General features: G+C 40.9%; 1 protein-coding gene across 1 annotated transcript in view; it reads right to left on the minus strand.

Moving 5' to 3' along the window:
* LOC134464470 (deleted in malignant brain tumors 1 protein-like) overlaps positions 1-20639 on the minus strand; it is a 295644-nt gene that overhangs the window by 222418 nt on the left and 52587 nt on the right. Inside the window, 1 exon segment of the mRNA XM_063217911.1 lies at positions 17262-17576. Coding sequence (XP_063073981.1) covers positions 17262-17576 — 315 coding nt within the window.

Below are 20639 nucleotides of genomic sequence, written 5' to 3' on the forward strand. Positions count from 1 at the left end.
AGGATTGCAACCTCGAAAGCCAGACCACTGATGATGGCACTGTACATGCCATGTTGATACCATTAATGATAAAATAAAAATATTCACCTGTTTTAAATGTAATAGAGTAATCAGTTTTAGTGTAATACATGCATATATTCATACTACATTCATCCTAATGCCATTTTTTAATGTACGTTGTGACTTTTACCAGAAATCTATGGATTTTTGCCATACAAATCTTTAACGGCCATTTTCTCAAAATGAGGTTTTCCTCACACTCAAAGGCCTAAAACTCCACTTCTGTATGACTGACATACACCAAACTTTCCAGTCCTATTCCTGACTATATTTGGAAGATTCTGTCACAGGATTTTGTTATTATATTATTTTAATCCTGATTTATAGGACTTTTCCTCTTAAAATGACATCACATTTTCAGGGCTAATAGCAGCATTTTCAGATTTTCTGCAAAACAAAAGGAGATATCCATAAACCCCTGTAACAAGATCTTTTAAATTGCTGTAATAACACAATGAAAAAAGAATTTTGAGTCTGGCTCTTCCACATGTCAAGTTTTACACTTTTAATATACATGCAAATTAGCGCATAATTAATTAGACATAGCCTAATTGCCATATTTAAATATAAGATTTCAGAAAACTTCCAATAAATTTTTTTCTCCTATATGTATGAGTAATCAACTGTGAAAGTTTCATGGTGATATCTGCTAGTTAAAATTTTTACCCTATTCACCTGTAGTGTCTCGCCTTAAGACTTCATTTCTGGAATTGGGACTAAGAAATTGGAATTAAGACTTAATTTCTAGAATTGAGACTTATTCAAAAAATGAAGTCTGCATTCCAAATTCTATTTGGGTTTTCCAAAATTTAAGTCCAGACTTCATATCTGGCATTAGTGTCATGGGCTTGGGACTTTGGGCATACACAGCTACTTTTGAGTATCACACATAGGCACATGGACTTCATTTCCGGAAATGCCGTCTGGGCCCCTGTATTGAAATCCACACAGAACTAAACGTCGCACGGCATCACGGACGCTTTGGCCACGTTCGGCAGCCTCAAATTAGGGTGCAAAGCCAGTTTGGTGTCACAGGGACCTTTGACTGATTTTTCAGGATTTTTTTTACACTTGCGCTCGACCCAGTGGCACACAGAACTAAATAGGCCCAGGAATGGGCTAGAAACGTACAGACATTCTCATTTGTGTCTCTACGACATTTCCTTGATTTTTGGTGAATATGTTTTGTTTATGTAATGCAGCGTAAGCTCGAGTGCGTTCGGAGCCGGCAAACTGGATATGAATGTTGTAGGAAGATGCCGCGAAGTTCCACGTGTTCAGGGGGATAAGACGGTTCAAACTCACCCTCATTTGTCTCTCTACGACTTTCCCTTAATTTTTTGGTATTATTTCTGAGCACTTAAATTTGAGGCCTGCACGAGTGCATGGGGGCCGCCAATTTAGATAGGAACGTCGTAGGAAGATGCCGTACAGTTCTACGTGTTCAGGGGGATGAGACGAATCAAACGCACGCTCATTTTGGTCTCTACGACGTTCCCTTGATTTTTCGTGAATATCTTACGGTTATTTTTCGAGGCCTAAATTTCACGTCCCTTGCGGGCCACCGTTCCCCGTAGGAAAGTTACAGAGACGTCAGACAAGTTTTTCCTGATTCCTCTTCATGAGAGCTATCTATCTAAGCTGCGTTTGATCCGTTTCGGCCTCGTTAAAGGTGCATATAATGTCTAGTGACCCCTCTGCGAATCGGCCATCGAACATTTTTGGAGGGATCTTTCGCAACGTGCTCGTACGGCCTCACTTACTTTACCGAAATCCAGAAGCGAGAGAGTGCAGCTCAAAATGGTTGGCCGTGGTTGGCCAAAAAGTATAATTCTAACAGGAAGAGTCTTAACAATGGAGAGGCCGAGAATAAAGTCTGACCTCCTAACCTCTCAACTGTCTTGGGCAATGGCAGCCAGCTTCTTCCAAGAGGTTTTCTTTGACTCTGACTGGGGCCCACCCTAATCTTTCTGACTTGGCCCCAGACTGAATTACCAGAAACAGTCCCCAGCCCTAAATGGATTCTGATTGGCCCTTCCAAGTCCCCCGAGCCTAGACCACGCGTAAGCTAATGTTGGTACACGCGGCAGATAGGGGACGAAGCAATTGGAAAATGCCAAAATCTAGGTTTCTAGTCATTAGGCGTTCAGGTATTCCATAGCCACAGATTTTATATTGTTTTTTTTTTCTTTATCATGATAACCGCAAAAGATGAGGTGCTAAAGTAAGATGAGTGTACAGCTTTCTACATGGAAGTATATCAAGCAAATAGAAAATGGGTTACTGAGATTTTTCTTGAACTTGAATGCAAAAAATTATACACAAGAGGCAAACAACAGAATATAGGTTACTGGTCTATTGGTATGCACATCAGACAATGAGGGTGAGATGGGGGAATGTGACCTCTGCTCCATTCTTTGTCACTAATGGTGTCCGACAGGGCGGAATTTTATCCCCTTTTCTTTTTAATGTGTACATCAATGATTTGTCTATGTCCCTAAATAGGTGTGGAACTGGTGGTAGGGCTGGTGACCTAATAATTAACCACATAATGTATACAGATGACTTGGTTATACTTAGTCCATGTACTGCTGGTCTGTAACAGCTACTAAAAATATGTTCACAATATGGAGAAGAGTGTGACATAAAATACAATGCTACTAAGAGTAAGATCATGATCATAAGGAGCAGAGAGGACAAACAATCACCCTTCCCTGCTTTTTATCTGGCTGGCACCGAACTCTCTCAATGCAGTGAGATCAAATATCTGGGCCACATAATTGCAAATGACTTGACAGATGATGGCGATATCTACAGGCAACGGCAGAAACTGTATGTGCAAGCGAACATGTTGTGCTGCAAATTTAGTATGTGCTCTGAGTTGGTCAAGATCTCACTCTTTAAAGCATACTGTACACCATTGTATACAGCAGGCACGTGCACAGCATAGTTGCCCACGGTGCCCTAGCAACGGCCCTTTTGCCCACATTCGCTGATATTGCCCTTCCAAGGGAGGGGAAAATAATATGGCAATTATAATTTCATATTTCAATATCATTTGATTTCTTTATAATTCATAGTTTTATAATTCCAAGTTTTGTACAATAAAGACTTAAGTCAGTCATACAAATTCATCAGACCCGTCGAGAATGGGCACGAGCGATGTGGGAGAAGGCACGCGACAGGCCCTTGAGCGCCTATAAGAGACACGAAAGATTTTGAAGATGCCTGGGTGTCGGCTAGAGCCCTACACACAGTCTACATATTAGGGTACAAAATATGCTCACAATCAACCTCTCTAATACAATGTTGAGTTTAGAACTTTTAGTTATCATAGGCCTACATCTGACAGCCAGCCAGCGCCACGTTTAGGTAGCAAAAAAACCCGACAGCCAGCTGTAGATATGCCTCGGAAAAATAGGCTAAGATTTCATGTTTCAACTGATTTGCTTTGCAATTCGTATTTTTGATTGAAGCTTCCTAAAATAAGTTTTCAAATTCAGATTCACCTGCACCGAGAGATAGGCAAAGGGAGGGGCAGCATGCGCGTTGCGGGGGGCACGCGCAGCTCTACATGGGAGGGAGGGGGGAGCAAGCATGCATGCGACCAGGGCAGAGACGCAAAATATATCGAAGATGTCGTGGGAGTAGAGCGACTGCCCTGACGGCCTGAGGTGAGCTTGAAACATAGCAGACTACACAGTATTAAACTAGGCCTACATGATCACAATTAATGTCTCTTAAAGCCGATGTCGAGTTTAGGACGTTTAGTGATCCTAAATAATCTGACAGCCGGTGTGCCACGTTCAGATATTGGGGAAAAACGAAAGCCAGCTAGCGTGCAGTCAACATTTTACATGGCTCGGGTTGTTTTGTGGAAGGCTAACCCAACTAAGAAACATGCAGATGTCATGTCGTTTTATCAAGCAAGAGAAAACTTAAGGGGGTAGGCTAGCTAAAGGAAGCACATCTCTGCAGAGTTGGCTGCGAAAAAAATGAACAGGTGCAGGTGAGGCAGAGAATCTTTTTCAGGATTGTAGAGGTTTGATCTTGGTGAGACCGCTAGGAAAGTGCTTTTTCTTACGCTGATATATTCTCCGACCCAAAGATACTGTTTCCACTGTCAATGTCCATGTAATTGAAATAAATCCACTCCACATGATAACTGACGTTTACTGTTCTTCTCAAGACATAGGCCTACAAAATGTGCATGAACTAACTAAAATATCTGTAATGAAAATAAAAGGTTATAAATTCTGCGAGAAGCTCGGAAATTCAGAGCAACAGCTAAGAACTGGTCGCTCCCACGCCACGGTTCTTTGAGATCTGAAATGAAAGCCGGCTCGTCAATTCTTAAAGCGACAGTACACATTTTTAATATAGGCTACAAAAGGCCCAACAAATTACCTAAACCTGTGAATTTTTATTGTTTTAGCTTTCCTATATAATATTCATCATTTTAATCATGGAATATGCCTATTAATGAAATTTCAAATTCAAATTAAATATCTTTTAACCATTTTTAACAATTTCTATTTATTATAACTTAAAGTCTACTTTGGCTGCTACAAGGATTATAAAGATGACAGTGGGTTAATTGATTAAGCATCCTCATATTTAGCCTATTAATTTACTCATCATTTCATTTCATTTAAGATGAGGATGACTCAGAGCCACAGACCTCTGCACATAGGGCAGGTAGGCATAAGACTGATAATCTCTGTGACTGATACAGGTTTAAAAACTATCAAGGCTTTTTCTCATAATTTCATTTAATTTAGGGGCAGCCACATACCACACATGAGGAAATGTGGATCAGGAGACATTTAGGGCAGGTGGGCATAAGGCTGATCATCTCTGATATGATTAATAGGTAGGCCTACATGTTTAAAAACTAGCATGTTATATCATATGGTACGCATATTCAAGATACTATACAATAAAATAATATTAATAATTATGACAATAATATACTACTTCTACTACTACTACTAAAAATAATAATACTCATGGTGCAGTTTCCTAAAAATTCTGAAGGCCGCTCATTGTTGATGGTTTTTTTTTTTTGTTTGGTTTTTTTTTTTCTTTCTTCAGGTTAGAGCAACTGCCCTTTGAGATTCCTGTGCACGTCCCCGGTATACAGCACACATGTGGTGCCACTACAAACAGGGCAGCATGAGGAAACTCATGGTGGCATACAATGACAGCATGAGGCTGCTGCTCAGAATTCCTAGGAGGTCAAGTGCAAGCCAAATGTTTGTCAATGCTGGGGTACCTACTTGTGCAGCTGTGCTGCGAAATCTTATGTATAAATTCATTTGCAGGGCATCTGAGTCACAAAATACCCTAGTTGCTGTCCTGGCCAGCCCTAAATGTAGCTCTGTGAGACTCTTCTCAAACATGTGGAATCACTGGCGAGCATGCTTGTATGTGGGACAATGACTTGAGAATTATGATATATCTGTGTTTTTTATTTTTTGTTCCCCCTTCTTTTTCTTTGTCAGTTGTTCCGGGTTTTTGTTTGTTTGTTTGTTTTTGTTTTTGTTTTTGTTTTTAAGATATGTACTGTGTTGTGATGCTTTGACTTTTTAATGTGATATGGATCCCCCTGGGTCTGGAATAAAGAATGAATTGAATTGATATGATCAGTATATCACAGGGCTGGACTGGGATCTGAAAAGGGCCCGGGCAATTTCTGACGCCTGAGGGCCCAGTGCCTATGCCTCTATCGGTATATCGGTACGGTATCGTTATATGACATCGTATCGGTGTATAAATACATACATGATATGTATAATGTATAGGCCTATGTATGGTGTTCATGTTTTTGTTACACAAAAGATATTCTTGCCCACTGGACCTGGGCTGAAAAGAAGAAAAAAGCTGCTGTGCACCCTCATGTTCCCTTCATCCTGCCTCTGAAGTTCTGAGTATGTTTGAGGGTAGGAGATAGAGAGAGGAGGACAACTAACTTTATTTTCCTGATTACGAGCCCTGGCCAGTGAATCTCAATATAAAAAAGTATCCATACCATTTTCCTTTAGCATAAACTGAAAACTGGTCCCACAGACCCAAACACATTAAGAGTGGAGTGCTGTGTCACAATGGGAGTTTCCCAGGTGGGCTTTTCAAAGCAATATTTCACTAACATGCCCACACACACACGAACACACACACACACACACACACACACACACACACACACACACACTGTAAATTGAACACCAAATCTAATAAAAATAACATCTAATAAAAATGATAATTTCCTAGGTTAAATGTTTTTATACTTCCACTTCAAATTGCTCCAGTTCACAGATGTCAGTGAGCCAGCTTACTAAATGGCATGTTAACAACACGCCCCCCTTTTCCAACGCGCCCCAAAACCAAAAGTTGTTTTCTATGCATGAACTGTAATGCAGCTTGAGACTCACCAAAAGAGGGTAAGATTGTCAATATCTGACAAGTGGGTTTTTTGGACACTCGCCATTATTTAGGCTTCCAACATACACATTGCAATGTGAACAACAAAAAAATAGGCCAAGTGAGCGCGTACTATCAACGATTCCCTAGCAATGGCACGGCTGGTCGGCTTCTTACTTATCCATCTAAGAGGCAGATACTCAAGATAATACCAGATGTCTTGATAATGACGTGACATGCCATTAGGGAAAAGATTACAAAAATGCATTTTGTTTAAAATCGTACTTGCACTTTTCTTCCCCTACCCGGACCATAGTACACCTCTTCCTCCTCATTCTGGACCACCTGTGCGCTCGCGGGCCCATGTCCCAACCCAAGAACAAACCGTCTGGCAGGCAGTTGTTCCCCATCTCCGTCAGGCCGAACCACATGAGCTCGAGCTTATGTTTTTAGTTTTAAACAACTTGTCAGTGATTTTAGCACATTTTGCTGCGTCCTATTTCAGTTTTGCTTTGTCTTTGCGCTTGTCATAGCCACTCTTCTTTCTCCATTTTGTGTCCTCTGGATCGTCCACCAGAGTTTTAAGCCAAATGGTCTACATTTGAGGTGATGATGATGAGTTTTGTCAAGTTGGGGCTTGTAGTGAGGGGCGGGCCTGCAATAACCGAAGTATTTCATTGGACTAGCCCAATATGCATCAGGAGAAGCATCCAATGGGCTCAGATTTGAATTTTTTTACCGACACAGACAATAAAAAATCATTTGTATGGTTTTTAAAACATTTTTGGGCCCTGGGAGGGCCCGAGACGCACGAGGGCCCACCGGGATTTCCCCGGTACGCCAGATAGCCAGTCCAGCCCTGGTATATCAAAGAATAAGCTGCCTGCGAAATTGGCAAGTGACACTGAAAGTATTACTAGCCACAGCTAAATTTTACCAGCACTTTTGTTTTCCTCCTGCCTTGTGAGTTAAAGGTGACAAGTAGATAGCATGTCTTAATTTTTGTGTTTGGAAATTGGTGCTATATTCATGTATTTAACATTTTACGTGTGTGTGTGTGTGTGCGTGTGTGTGCGTGTGCAATGTGTGTTAGGTATGCATTTGCCAAATTTGACAATAAAGCTCATTTTGACTTGGATTTTGTACAAATGGTTTAGTTTGTTTTTAGTTATATAAAACATACCACAACAGGCACAGGTGCTTACAGCATGTTTAAACATAATCAGCAGATACATGCAGATGCGATACATGAGATGTGTGAAGCATGAGACACTCTCTTCAGGAACAAATCTGCATAGTTCAGATAGCATAAATCTGACGAGAGAAGACATTATTTAATCAAAATCATCATTATCAGTGACAATTTAGAATAGCAGTACCTTAAAAAGCCTTGTGAACACTTTATAAACATTCATTAATGAAATAGTTATAAAAAGCAATGTATATTTACATATGTTTGTAAATGATTAAGTACCAGCCTACAGCTGCACACTGGAGTGGGAATCGGCGTCTACTGGATGAGTTTGATGTGTGTGTTTGCCTGACAGACACTATATCCAGTGGTTTCATCTCTTGCACTTTGGAGGACAATCTTCCAGGACTGCTGGGCTGTGCTCTGTCTCCTGTGTTACCATAGTATTTCTAACTCTTTTACAAACATTTGTGAACATTTTGTTGATTATTAGTGCATTATTTACAAAGTGTATAACGCTTTAGGGACCATTGTGGGTGTTACAACTGTTGACTCAAAGTGCTTTCAAATACACATACATATTCTCACATTCACACACCAGCTCTAGGGGCTGCCAAAAAGGCGCCAGGGTCCACAAGAAAATGCTTACACAGACACATTTTTTTTTCTTCCAATTTCTACATCATTAAAGCAAAAGCAAGCATATTTAGTGCTGTTATTTATGGCATACTCTCCTGTGGTCTGCAACAAACGATGATATTGTGCTTAATTCACTGGTCTTCTGTCAATTTAGAGGAGTTGTCATAGGTTGTCATTGGCCCTGAATTAAAAGATAACAAACATGATTCTGGAATTAATGTTCTGGTGGCCTCATGTATTAGGTACTTGGATGAACTTTGAGAAAATTAATACCATAGAGAGCGTGAAATGAGATCAAATACAGTACATACATAGAATGGAAGAAAGGGATACTTACAGTACTCTGAGTTGTTCATCATATACATATGCTGCTTCTTCTTTCTCCTCAGCCATAATACAGCGAGTAGGATCAATGAGAGTACAAGTCCAGGTATCACAGCGTAATAAACAGAACTTTGTGTAGATGACCAGGTCAGCTCTAGAAAAACAGGAAAATAGTAGTCATATCAGTAGATATTACAAGCAACTAATATGTAAGTAGTATGTAAGTAATTTGAAATTGTAGGCAGACAATCAGCAGACCATAGATTCCAAAGACTTGTGTTTACAGATAACTACTGTATGATTGACAATGCATGCATTCCACCACCAGCAGATAGCCCTCAACATTTCGAACCCACTATCGCGTGTGTCCAATACGCATTCCCAAGTTAAGTCGTGCTCCACAACGCCCTGAGCCTGTAATTTTAGGCACAATTTAGCTAGAAATTCGCCAAATCTCGCTATTCTTGGCAAAAGTAAAGCAGCAGAAACATTGCATTACTGACAGGTTAGGTTCAGGGATGGTTTTGGTTAAGGTACAGCAAAGCATATTTGCGTTTAGTAACAGAAATCAGGGTTACCAGATGAGGCTGATGATTTCCAGCCCCAAAATGCTCATAACCCGCCTAGAAGCACAAAATCCCGCCCAATTCTATTGATTTCTATGGCAGAAATTGGGCGGGTTTTTCTGCTAAAAACCATCTTTACCCGCACACAGGCATCCTAAGTAGCCCAATTGGGCGGGAAACAGTCCAATCTGGCAACACTGACAGAAATGCACTGTGGCAAAACAAAATCGCCTACACAGCGGGAAAACTGTGCAAACCTTGTCACGTGTCAAAAGTGCATGAAAGCGATTTACCGTTGCGTTGAGGAGCACGCCTTAACTTCAAAATGCGTCGCACCAACACGCTGAATGCACTAGCGTGCGAAACATACGCTAATGCATGATGACAGCCTGCCTGTTTAGGGAGTGAAGTAAGTCGAGACGTAATCGGGACCAACTACGCATTTATGAGTTGCCCTTGAGCGTTGAATTAAAAGGATGATCGTGATCTACTGCCTCCTATTTCTGTTATGTTTTACTACGTACTTTTTCATTACTGAAACAAAAGTGACAGTGACATCACAGTACCTCTAATTTTTATATGCAGGTCATTTGTTCTCGAAGAGGTGAAATGACGAGTAGTTTGGGCACGTGTGGACAATATAACCTCGTAGAAGCAGCTGTAGTTTCCCTCATCAGAGAAGTCTGCCTCAGCAAAGGAAAAAGAGGCTGACTGATCAACTGCTGGCTCGGTCATGATTTCCTTTGAGTAATCAGAGACGAGGTGGAAAGAGCCTCCTGGGTACTGTGACTGGATGGAGCAGACGATGGAGAAGCTCTGACCCCGGGGGACCTCTGGGCCATGTGTCCCCCATGACAGCTCTCCATCTGGGCCTCTGGCAACTATGGCAGGCTGTGGCAGGGGCACTGAAAAACATAATCCGATCATGGCATTCCCAACAGATTGCAAAGTAAAAAAAAAACAAATTAAACAGTTGTTTGATTGTATTTTTGTATTGTCCTATTACATGGATGTTTTTTCAATATGCAAAATCAGCCACAAATCTAATTCCTTTTCTTACCCACTACAGAGAAGGTGACAGAATTACTGCGAGAAGAGGTGAAGTTACGATTGGACACTGGTGTATGGTACTGGCAGTAGTAGGATCCTTCATGGACAAAGTCCACCTGACGGATGGTGAAATCAGCAGAGGATCCTGAGGCTGCCTTTGTCTCTCTATATGAGCCAGAGAGCTGCTGTAGGGTGAATGTGCCACCCAGGTACTGAGTGGAGATGGAGCAGCTCATCTGGACAGACTGACCCCAAGCTGGCTGATTCCTCATTTCAAGTGTGAGAAGTGGTCTCTCCAAAAGTACTGAGAACAAGAAATATTGACACATCCTTAATCCTGACTTAACAAATGTGTCCCAAGTTAATTTATGTGAGATACCTACAGCCAGTGTTAATTCATCTAGCACTTTCATAAGACTTGAATGTGCATCAATAAAACTAGCTGTTGTCCCCATGACACAGAATGAACCTCACTTAACGAGGTTCAAAGATGTTTCAGCATCTCACCAGTCACAGAGAAGCTCACTGAGTCACTATGAGCGGAGGTGAAGTTACGCCCAGAAACTCGTGTTTGGTACTGGCAGTAGTAGGATCCTTCATGGACAAAGTCCACCTGACGGATGGTGAAATCAGCAGAGGATCCTGAGGCTGCCTTTGTCTCTCTGTATGAGCCAGAGAGCTGCTGTAGGGTGAATGTGCCCCCCAGGTACTGAGTGGAGATGGAGCAGCTCATCTGGACAGACTGACCCTTAGTTGGTGTTCTTCCAGTTTGAAGTGAGATAAGTGGTTTTGACAATGTAACTGAAACCAAAGAAAGATAATTAAGAGAAATACACAGTCAAATAATCTGATAAACTGTCAATTACGCACACTTGGGCACAAAAATGGAACTCTCACTGTAATAGAATGGAAATGAGTTCATGTATTTATTTAGTTTGTAGTCTACGCCGTGCGCCATTGCAACATTAATCCAACATAATATGCACAGGGCACCCCACCAGTGGCGGCTGGTAAAAATATTGTATGTGGGGCACAGAGGTTGATATTTTAGATATTATGCCTGAATTCCAACGGGGGGAATTTCGGATTTCTTGGATACAATTTCCTGCATTCTAGTGCATTTTGGGTCACTTGTTTGACCTTGAAAATGTCTGATTCTCGCATAACCTGCACTAGACAGTTTTCAAGTATTCAAGTAAATACAGACACTGTTGTAAATGTGCTGAGGTCAGACACATGGGCTACAGACACAAAGAGACAGGCAGTCACTTCACGACAAAGGCCAGCTTTTGGCTCAACTCTCATCAATGAGCTCAAGTCACTACACACAGACAGGTTGACACTCACTCAATCACTCACACACAGAATATCTCTCTCTCTCTCTCCCGACATCCAAGAGCTCATGCCTTGAACCACACGTAGCCTACATTTTCTTAAAGCATCCCTGCAGTCCACCGACATAGGCCTAACCTACTTTGCACTAGATGATGTAGATATTGCGTTTGACATTAATTACATGAATTAGGAAAACGGCTCTTTTATCTTTGCTGTTGGGTGTTTTTAGTGAACGAACCATACACAGAGCTAGGCTATCGAATTGAAAGTGATGGAGAGAAAAACATGCGATGAGGTCTGTCTTATGAATTGTCAACGTTCTGAAAACATGCAACACAAACAATGTAGTGTACAAAGTAAAGTAGCACTGATGTGACGACAATTCCTAAGTAATTCTGCCCCGTCGGGATATAAAAGCAAACTACCGGACCATATCACGGTGAATCTGTGATTATAAATCAACCTGCCAGTAGGCTACATAGCTGGTGAGCTGCTAGCACATTAAAGAAACAAACCAGTTCGCCTCCACTGAGTCCTGTCTTAGCATCCTATCATATCCACAGTGAAATCGCTGATTTATTCCAAGTTGTAGCGTGTATCTACTTTGTTCCTTGCCTTCATTTCTGAAACTATTTCCATTTGGGGGCAGCATAGTCCATCTGATGTGTAGAAAAGAAGACCAGCCAACTTATTTTGTTCGTGGATTTACACACGGTCAGTGACAGTATTACATAGCATCCTTCCCGTGAGAACTATGTAGCCCAGCGTTAAGTTTGTTTGTCCCATCGCCATAGTGATACGAGTATTCCGAAACTTTCATTGGCAGAGGTCCGCACTTGGCCGGCGCCCCAAAGCCATTTATTTAGTGATGCTGATTGGTCAACAAGAATGCATTTTTTTTCTTATTTTACTTAGCAACCATGCCATGATTAGCTCAGAGCCGTGCATAGAGAGAGTCTGGCCAACTCGAATCATGGACGCCATTTTCGTTCCCCACGGCGAGGATTCTACAGTGTAACCCTATGGGCAGCATACCGTCAAAATCGCTGGATCTAAAATGCAAATAAGGCTTCATAGACCATCAAACTTGGGTTGTAGTATTATCAAGATCCCAACATATGACAACAAATGTTAACAAGTTTGTTCGTATAGAAGGGGTTTGCTTAAAAGAGGGTTTTGTCAGCATAGTTTTGATGTGCTCAGCAGTACATACAATAATATTCACAACAATGGTCAAGTTCATGTACAGGGACCCTGGTGATACTTGCGCCAAAGTTTCACGTTGTGTCAAGATTTAGTAGTTTAAAAATAACGATGTGCTCCGCAGTGCATAATCGCGATTGCAGACAGTAGAACTGTAGGATGAGCGGATGCTTGTAGGTTGAGTCTGGATATTCATAGTATGAGACTGGACGTGAGTTTAAATCTCAGGGGGAAAGGACCTTATCAGCGCGACAGAAATAATAACTTGGTGGGCAAAGTTATGTTTTCACAGTATAGCATAGTTACAGGCGGCAATTAAGATTTGACAAGCTAATTTGAACAGAAACCTAACTTAATTCGTTTTCAAATTGCAGACAGGAGTTTTTGAGAGCATGTCATCATCATGATTATTTCTTTCAAGAGTAATTTTTAGCAAAAGTCGAAGGGGGAAGAAAATACATTTACCTCACACACAACACAGAGAAATCTGCTGCTTTCCGGTTATTATTTCTGACCTTATATTCCATAAAGGGGAGTTTATATCCGTGTATGTCCCAAATCCTCCGTTTCTGTCAGGAGTTAAACGATGCTGTTTGTTTCTCCTGACCCGGCCCTGCACTACAGCCATATGCACAACTGTTTGTCATAATAATAATGTAATAATATTATAGTGAAGCGTTATTTTTTATATCTGATAATGCTCATTAATGGGAGCGTGGGGAACGAAAATGGCGTCCATAAAACATGTGACCAGCCCAGAACCAATCAAAATAGCGGGATAGCTCGAACGTTCGAACCCATAGTTGGCCAGACTCTCTCTATATACGGCTCTGGATTAGCTGTTTGGCTACAGTTTGAGGTCGCAGTTATTTACACCCAAAACGAGATGATCTAAGAGTCTGTCGGTGGAAATTCGCTACCGAATGAGAGCCAGTTGGTGGAAATTGTGTTTTAATTATTCCGACAGAGGTACGCAAATAACTTAAACTGACATTGCTGTATATTTATTAGTGGTGGGCCGTTATCGGCGTTAACGTGCTGAGATAATGTGAGACTCTTATCGCGCGATAAAAAAATATTGCATGTTAATCTATTCTCAAAATACGAGATTGGAGTTTGAGTATGCTCGTCACCATAGCGTTTGATTGACAGACGCGTTTAGACTGCGCTCCAGTCGCTTCTCCTCTCCACCTGTTCCTTCAGCAGACCTACTAGCGTTTGCATGCTGAAAACATTAATCTCTCTGCCGTAGTAGGTGTTGTTTGAGTGTTTTTTTATAACTAGAGACATTATTGTTTGAGGTGAAGCATAGAGTGACATTATTGTGTGTGAGTACCAGCCCGACATAGCCTACATTTCCTCATGCATTGCATGCAACACATAAACAACTTCCATAAATCTTGCCTGTGTCATAATTGCATTCCGAGTGATATGCATTTTGAAGATTGTCAAACTGAAACTGTCAATATCTACTCTCGCTGAATGTTTGTGTAATTGTGTTGCGATCGCGCATTGCGAGCGAGATGTCAGACAGTAATAAACCTTGCGATTGTCGCGTTTGATTTTTTTTTTTTTTTTTTGCAAACTGAATTCATTTTCGAGTTGTAACTCCTCTGGCATTCTATCTCTGAGAACAACTGTCAGGTTTAGGCCAAATCGCTGTGGGCCAGTGCTGTAGGTTCTACTGTACATATCTAGTATCCTGGCTCTGCTGTGGTCACTTTGTTCTGCCTGTTGCGCAAAGACCCTCCTTCTTTTAAAGGAGCCGTGGCAGATTCTCTCTCTCTCTCTCTCTCTGCCCATTAGAAATGCTGAATTGTTGAGGTCATTTTGTTTAAATAGCCTAAATGTCTTGATACGCCCTGAAGAAGGCCATAAGGGCCGAAACGCGTAGGCATTGTAGCCAAATAAAAAAGCAAAAAAATTGCAACCTTGAGTGCCTCAGCATCTGTCTTTCTGGACCAAGTTTGAGAGCCCCTACACTGATGAGCACCAAGGAAAAAAGGTGAAGACCCAGAAGCACTCCAATTACCTGCTTGTGTTTGAGCCTAAATGTTTGATAGATTTATCTGTATTTGCCTCTACAACTTATAGCGCTGTTCATTTTGAAATTTCAGTAAGCTATCTTATGACTGTAAATGCTTCTTGACATATTCAACACACTTTACAAATATTGCAGTGATTTTTTTTCATCACCAAGTATCAACATACCAAAATCAACATTTTTTTTAAGATGAGATGCATTTTAGAAAAGAGATGAGCTCTGGTGTAATGCGCCATCTGTCTTATGAAACCCCCAACGTTTTTTTTCGTCATTATTTCGCTAGCGTGCCTAGTCTGAATGAGCCATTTTGATATAGATTAATCTGGATTAATCTAGATTAATTTCATAATTACAGTGAGATTAATCTAGATTCAAAAATAGAAATCTATGCCCACCCCTAATATTTATACATTTCACAGTTTCCCTCCCCTCTTCCTCTCCTCTGTAGTAGGGTGGCGCCCGAGTGCCCTCTATGGACCGACCGCCGCTGCACCCCACTCTAAAACCCAAGGTGTGGGCTGTTATTATGAGATAGGCCAACAGAACAAGCCTAACTTCATTTATTCTTCCTATACATGAAAATATGAATGATATGGCATTATGATCAATGTTAGGTTAATCAAAATACTATTGAACATCGTTTTATAAGAAAGAATAAATTAATAAATAAAACTTACTTGGAGTTATTGGAACTAGGGTGGTGGGAGTACTCGTAGTTGCAAGAGCCATGTCTGTAGAACATATTGCTATTAAATAGTAGATATGAGTAAGATATAAGAAAATTGTAGTGAATCCTGCTGCTTACACTTTGTAAAAAACAGTTGTTCTTACCTGTGCAGTATGCATAATGGCAGGATGTAGTGGGCAGTAGTTCATAAACTGCATAGTTTCCTGGACACATTTTCACACGGATTGGTGGTGAGTTGTAGCTGCAACAACTGTCCCAGCTTCCACACACCTCCCTGGTCACGATCCCGTCTTGTAGTCGGGGGTGGGGACTTTTCAGCCACAGGGTTCCATGAGTACCACAACGTTTTTTAGGCACACAGCTTTCTGGCATGCGGACACTGTGGCCCTGATGGAACAGGCGGTACCAGCCCTGCCATTGGACGTCACGGTCACACTTGAGGGCTGATTGGTCCTGGTTGGTGGTGGCCCTCCAGGTGTCATCCAGTGCAGTGTAGTGGTCACATGGGTCTGCCTCTACAGCTGGCATGGTGTGAAGGGGCAAGTACACAGACATGCGATATCAGTACAAAAATGCACACCTTGAAAGTCATTTTGGAACTCATCTGTAATATTCAAAGTTTTATTCATCTGGTAATGGACTGAAGACTTGGGAGTCAATGATCACATTCCCAATGGTCAAAAAAGGGTTTGTCGTGTGTTTAGAAGTTGCATGTACGGTAAGCTGGTTGATGCTGAACGTATTTATTAATAAAAATTCAAAGTGTGACCTGAGTAACAAGTCTCAGTCCACAGTTTTTGGAGGGTTAATACATTTCACTTACGTGTAGGAGTCAGTGCTAAAGCTGTGGCATCCGAAGAAACATCTGTATGACACATGAATGTTACAGATTTATGAAGCAGGAAACTGTGTAGGCAATGTATTGCACTATGGTCAGCTTGAGCAGGAAACAGTTTTAACAGATAAGGTATAAACTGTATGCCTAAGGTACTGTTTGTCCACAGAGGAGCTATAGGGCCCAAGGGGGTTTGGAAACTCTCGTGAGGCACTGAGAAGGAGATAAGGGGGGTGGGGGGTATTTAGGGTGGGGGCATTGTCACACGTATGATCAGGTCAAGAGGGCCTGAAATGTGCCCTGATTAACAAGTCTCAATCCACAGTTTTTGGAGGGTTACAAAATATCACTTACGTGTAGGAGTTGGTGCTGGAGCTGTGGCATCAGGAGACAGTTCTGTATGACACATGAATGTTACAGATTATATAGCAGGAAAACGTGTCTGAAGGCAATGTACTGTACTATGGTCAATGAAAGGAGGGGGTGCACTCAGTTGCAGAAGGGGGCAATGTTTTTGATTGGGGTGGGGCAGAGATTGGCAAGCTTATGATGACGTCCATAGAGCTCACAAGTCACCCGGAAGCATGTAGTAGACTGTAGTGGGCGGACAAAAATGAATGGGGACCAGTCTCAAATAAGGTGTGAAGTGCAAACATGCGATTAGCGAACCCCCGCAAACTGTTGATGGTGTTAAAAATAGTTGGCAAGCTTATGATGAGGTCAATGGAACATTTCTTCAAAAAAGGTTGATAAACATTGGCCTAAGGCTTGAACACCTTCAAACTGAACTACATATACAGTATATACATCATGATCCTTTTTTGCCCCAACAGCATCAACCTGCTAATCACAGTTTCATTCAGTATATGCAATAGATTGAAAGACCATTGTTATGTGGGATTTACCTGAGCAAACCACACCAGCATCTTCATCATGGTTACAATCACTTGTTCCAATGTAACTACTGGAGCACTCCACAAGAATTTTTTCAGCTCCTGAGCAGCTGACATCATCCAACCAGATACTTCCACTGCCCCTGCCAAAGTGGGCTTCCTTAGGGGCGGATGTGGCATTTCCACATCCCAGCTGTCTACAGACCACCTCAGCATCCTGCATGTCCCAGTTGTCATCACACACAGTGCCCCACTGGCCACTGTGGTAGATCTCCACTCTACCTGAGCACCTGCTTCTGCCACCAACCAGCCTGACAGAGTTGATTCCTTGAAAATAGAGGACGGTTATTTTTATGCTATTTTCTCCATGATATTCAATGTTCATCCTCCTGAATGTCTGACAGGTAGAACAAGTACTGTCTTTCTGCAGATGGGCTTGCCGGCAGGCCTATTCACTATTTGCTGAAAATACTCAACTACATTATAACAACATTGCTATACTAGGACAGTCAAAAAGATGAGGTGCACACAAGGCTTGCAGGTTCAAAAAGTGTATTGTGTCCGACAAATTAACAAAAGAAGTCAACGGAAAATATCTGGAGCTACAAACGTTTCGGATCTAGTCCATTATCAATGTCTCCAGTAGGAAGTGCGTGGCACGCTTTCCAGTCTTAAATAGTGTGACGTGTGAGGTGAGGTGCTCCCCCAAGGTGAAACCGCGTCAGCTTCCAACCTGGATAATTCAAAATAAATAATAAGATGAACAAACAAGTATAAACAATATCCAAGTGATAACGGGATGTAGATCTAATATTACATAACATGCAGGTTATATAGGCTACAGAGACTTAAAAAAAAATACTAAGTGGTTAGTTCAATTCATAGAAAACATCACCAACAAGACACACAAACTCCACCAATTCACCACTTGCTCCACCCGGAATGTTGTTTATTTGACAACATGCCCATGTAAAAAACAATATGTTGGAAAAACAAACAGAGCTGTGAAGACGCATTTATTGAACACAACAGCGCCATTAGGCGCAAGGATGAAAAGTCACCAGTGGCACGGCACTTCCACGAAGCGGGCCATCCTGTGTCATTACTGGCATACACTGTCATTGAACAGGTCACAGCGACACGCAGGGGAGGGGATATGGAAAAAAGATTACTGCAGAGGGAATGTTTCTGGATTTTTACTTTGAAAACTGTTTACCCATTAGGGATGAATGAAGAGCTTGTCTTATCACGTTTTCTATGAATTGACCTAACCACTTAGTATTTTTTAAGTCTCTGTAGCCTATATAACCTGCATGTTATGTAATAGTAGATCTACATCCCGTTATCACTTGGATATTGTTTATACTTGTTTGTTCATCTTATTATTTATTTTGAATTATCCAGGTTGGATGCTGACGCGGTTTCACCTTGGGGGAGCACCTCACCTCACACGTCACACTATTTAAGACCGGAAAGCGCGCCACGCGCTTCCTAATGGAGACATTGATAATGGACTAGATCCGAAACATTTGTAGCTCCAGATATTTTCCGTTGACTTCGTTTGTTAATTTGTCGGACACAATACACTTTTTGAACCTGCAAGCCTTGTGTGCGCCTCATCTTTTTGACTGTCCTAGTATCACTATTTTTGGTGAGCAGTCTCACCAAGCAACAAGCGATCTGAAATTCAAGGTGCAGACGCCAACTTTCTTTGTTTCCAACAACATTGCTATGACATTACTGAAAGCCATAAGTAACAGATTAAGACATGGGGAGACGAGACGTGATTTTTTTTTTTGTTCCGCACTCATTTAACTATCAAAAAAGTAAATAAATTAATTTTGAATATTATGCTGATAAACAGCATAGTCTGGTTTCTCATTTAAGTGACATTTAAAGAAAAATAATTGCCAATGTATATGTGAAATAATCTCAAAGTGCAAAAATGTCATTCAGTGTAATGGTTCAAGCATAAAAATCACCAATACATCCTTGAATAATTATTATGCAAAATGACGAACAAAATTTTTTTTTTCACTCTCTGGGCATAATTCTAGAAGTGTTCTTGTTATTGTATTGAAAGCACGTTTCATTACCATTTTGTTTTGATATTCAAATTATCTGTGGACTATTGTCAGGATTTTCAATTCCTTAGATGTCATTCAGTGTAATAAGATCAACATGGTGCTTTTAAATCATAATAAAAAGTGATAGTCACTCAACAATATGTGACATCGTCAAATGACCCTTGGGGACCCCTTGAGTGATGATGCAAAGGGAGAGTCTTGTTGAAAATTCTGTATTTTTATCTTGTGTTAACAGCGTCCACAAAAACAGATGTCACTCAGTGAAATGTCAAAAAAATACTTTCATACTCAGATATTCATCCAAACAAGCATATTTTCTAAATAGTCATAGTAAACATTGTGGGTCAAAGTCATTGTTTTATGTAGGTGGCTAACTGTTTGCTTGTAAAAAGGTGAAAATAAGGTGAAAAGTATTTGGTCGTCCTTCAGTGTAAGAGATGTCATTCAGTGACATGCAGTGTAAGGGCCATTTCATTCAGTGTAACCAGTTCATAATTGTATATTAAGAATCAAAACAGCAATATAAGTAGCAATATTATTATAAGATACAATAATATGATACTACTAGCAAGGGAGATAGGTGACCTGATACTTCAGTTTGTGATACAAGCGCCAGAATCGGTACAGATACTCCTTAGACATTAATATTTTCAAAAAGTACGCGGGCCACTTCAAATTCAAGATGGTTGCCCATTTTCCAATATGGCCGCCATACAGATATAAATTGGCAACGGAAACAATTTGTGATACAAACACCAAACTTGGCACGGATACTCCTTAGATGTACCTCTTTTGATAAAGCATGCAGGTGACTTTTCCAAGATGATTCATTTTCCAAGATGGCCGCCGTTCAAATGTGTCATAGGAAAATAAAACAATTGTTCAAATAATGATACAAGCACCAAACTCGGCACAAATACTCCTTATACATTATCCTTTTTGAAAAAAATAGCCTACTTTAAACATGAAGGCCATGTATAATCCAAGATGGCTACCATTGCTTCTTATTAATGGAGACATTTTCATAATCTCTGATTTGAGAGATTACCTTAATCCCTTCGATGAATTCAGATTATCTTGTTGTCTTAAAGTATAGGAATTTTAAAATGTCCCAATACTCACACTGGCAGCTATAGCCATCTGCAGGTCAGAAGATCAGATCATACCTTTCATGGTATTATGAATGCCATCCATATTTTGTTAGCTGTTGGGAAATGTGCAATGGGTGGAAGGGCTGTCCAGAATATTGTGGCGGCCATGTTGTAAAATGAGCAGCCATCTTGTATTTCAATTGACCAACATC

Source organism: Engraulis encrasicolus, chromosome 2 (genome assembly GCF_034702125.1).
Source record: "Engraulis encrasicolus isolate BLACKSEA-1 chromosome 2, IST_EnEncr_1.0, whole genome shotgun sequence".
Taxonomy (NCBI): domain Eukaryota; kingdom Metazoa; phylum Chordata; class Actinopteri; order Clupeiformes; family Engraulidae; genus Engraulis; species Engraulis encrasicolus.